This window comes from Octodon degus, unplaced genomic scaffold (assembly GCF_000260255.1).
Source record: "Octodon degus isolate 3935 unplaced genomic scaffold, OctDeg1.0 scaffold00197, whole genome shotgun sequence".
Lineage (NCBI taxonomy): Eukaryota > Metazoa > Chordata > Mammalia > Rodentia > Octodontidae > Octodon > Octodon degus.
The window spans coordinates 1,655,470-1,656,442 of record NW_004524773.1 but is presented as its reverse complement, the minus strand read 5'-3'; the positions used below and the strand labels follow the sequence as shown (position 1 = coordinate 1,656,442).

General features: G+C 48.5%; 1 protein-coding gene across 3 annotated transcripts in view; it reads right to left on the bottom strand.

Annotated features, from left to right (window-relative positions):
- Positions 1-339: 339 nt before the first annotated feature.
- Positions 340-973, bottom strand: part of Eml2 (echinoderm microtubule associated protein like 2) — a 30,222-nt gene continuing 29,588 nt past the window's right edge. For all 3 annotated transcript variants that reach the window (XM_004644298.3, XM_023704464.1, XM_012517618.2), the window contains one exon: positions 340-754. In XM_004644298.3, coding sequence (XP_004644355.2) covers positions 629-754 — 126 coding nt within the window. In that variant the 3' untranslated portion in view covers positions 340-628. The remainder of the gene's footprint in view (positions 755-973) is intronic.

Below are 973 nucleotides of genomic sequence, written 5' to 3'. Positions count from 1 at the left end.
CATTTAAAAAAAAAAAGAAAACATGATTTTGTCATTTGCATCCAATACACACCTAAGTAGTAACAATTCCATACCACACAGTTTTCTATCTCTCTTTCACACACACACACACACACACACACACACGCACGCACGCACAGTCACTCTGAACTATGTACACACCAAGTACAGAGACCCTGAAACAGAGCTTGGTGCATGTGTCTTTATTTGTGGATGTTACAAAAGAACAAACTTAAAAAAAAAAAAAAGTTGGGTATGATGGTGCACACCTGTAATCCCAGCTCTCAGGAGGCTGAGGCAGAAAGATCACAGCAAGTCTGAGGCCAGCATGGGCTACATAAGGAGTTCAAGGCCAGCCTGGACTACATAGTGAGACTTTGTTTCCAAAAAAAAAGAAAGAAAGAACCATCCCAAACTGAACACCAGTGACTCCCCCAAGCACTGTGACCCTCTTCCCACCCTGATAAATAGAGACTTGTGTCTGTTGGCTCACCCTCCCACCCACATAACCCCCTCTGCTATAGACATACTCTGGGTATATATTACTCTACTCGGCAATAGACATCTCCCGAAAATAGAACTTCACCCTGCCACCTCGACCCTGGCCCCACCTCGCCGGACACCCTGCTCAGACCACCCGCCACTGCAGCACGCTGGTATCCTTGCCCCCCGTGGTCAGGGCCACACTGTCATCCCACAAGAAGGCCACATTCGTCACATGGCTGCTGTGTCCACCGTACTTGTGGCTGAGGGCCTGTTATGGAGAAGAAGTGAAAAAGAAGAGGTCAGAAGAGGCATAGCCACCCTCAGGTCTTCTGGTCCTGTTCCTGTCTCTGTTTACTAAGCTCCACCTTTAAGAATCAATGGGGGCTGTTGAGATGGCTCAGTGGTCTAAGGCACCTACTTAGAACAAGCTTAGCAAAGCACATGGATCGCGGTTCAATCCCCCAGCACCACATGCCAGCCTGGGCTG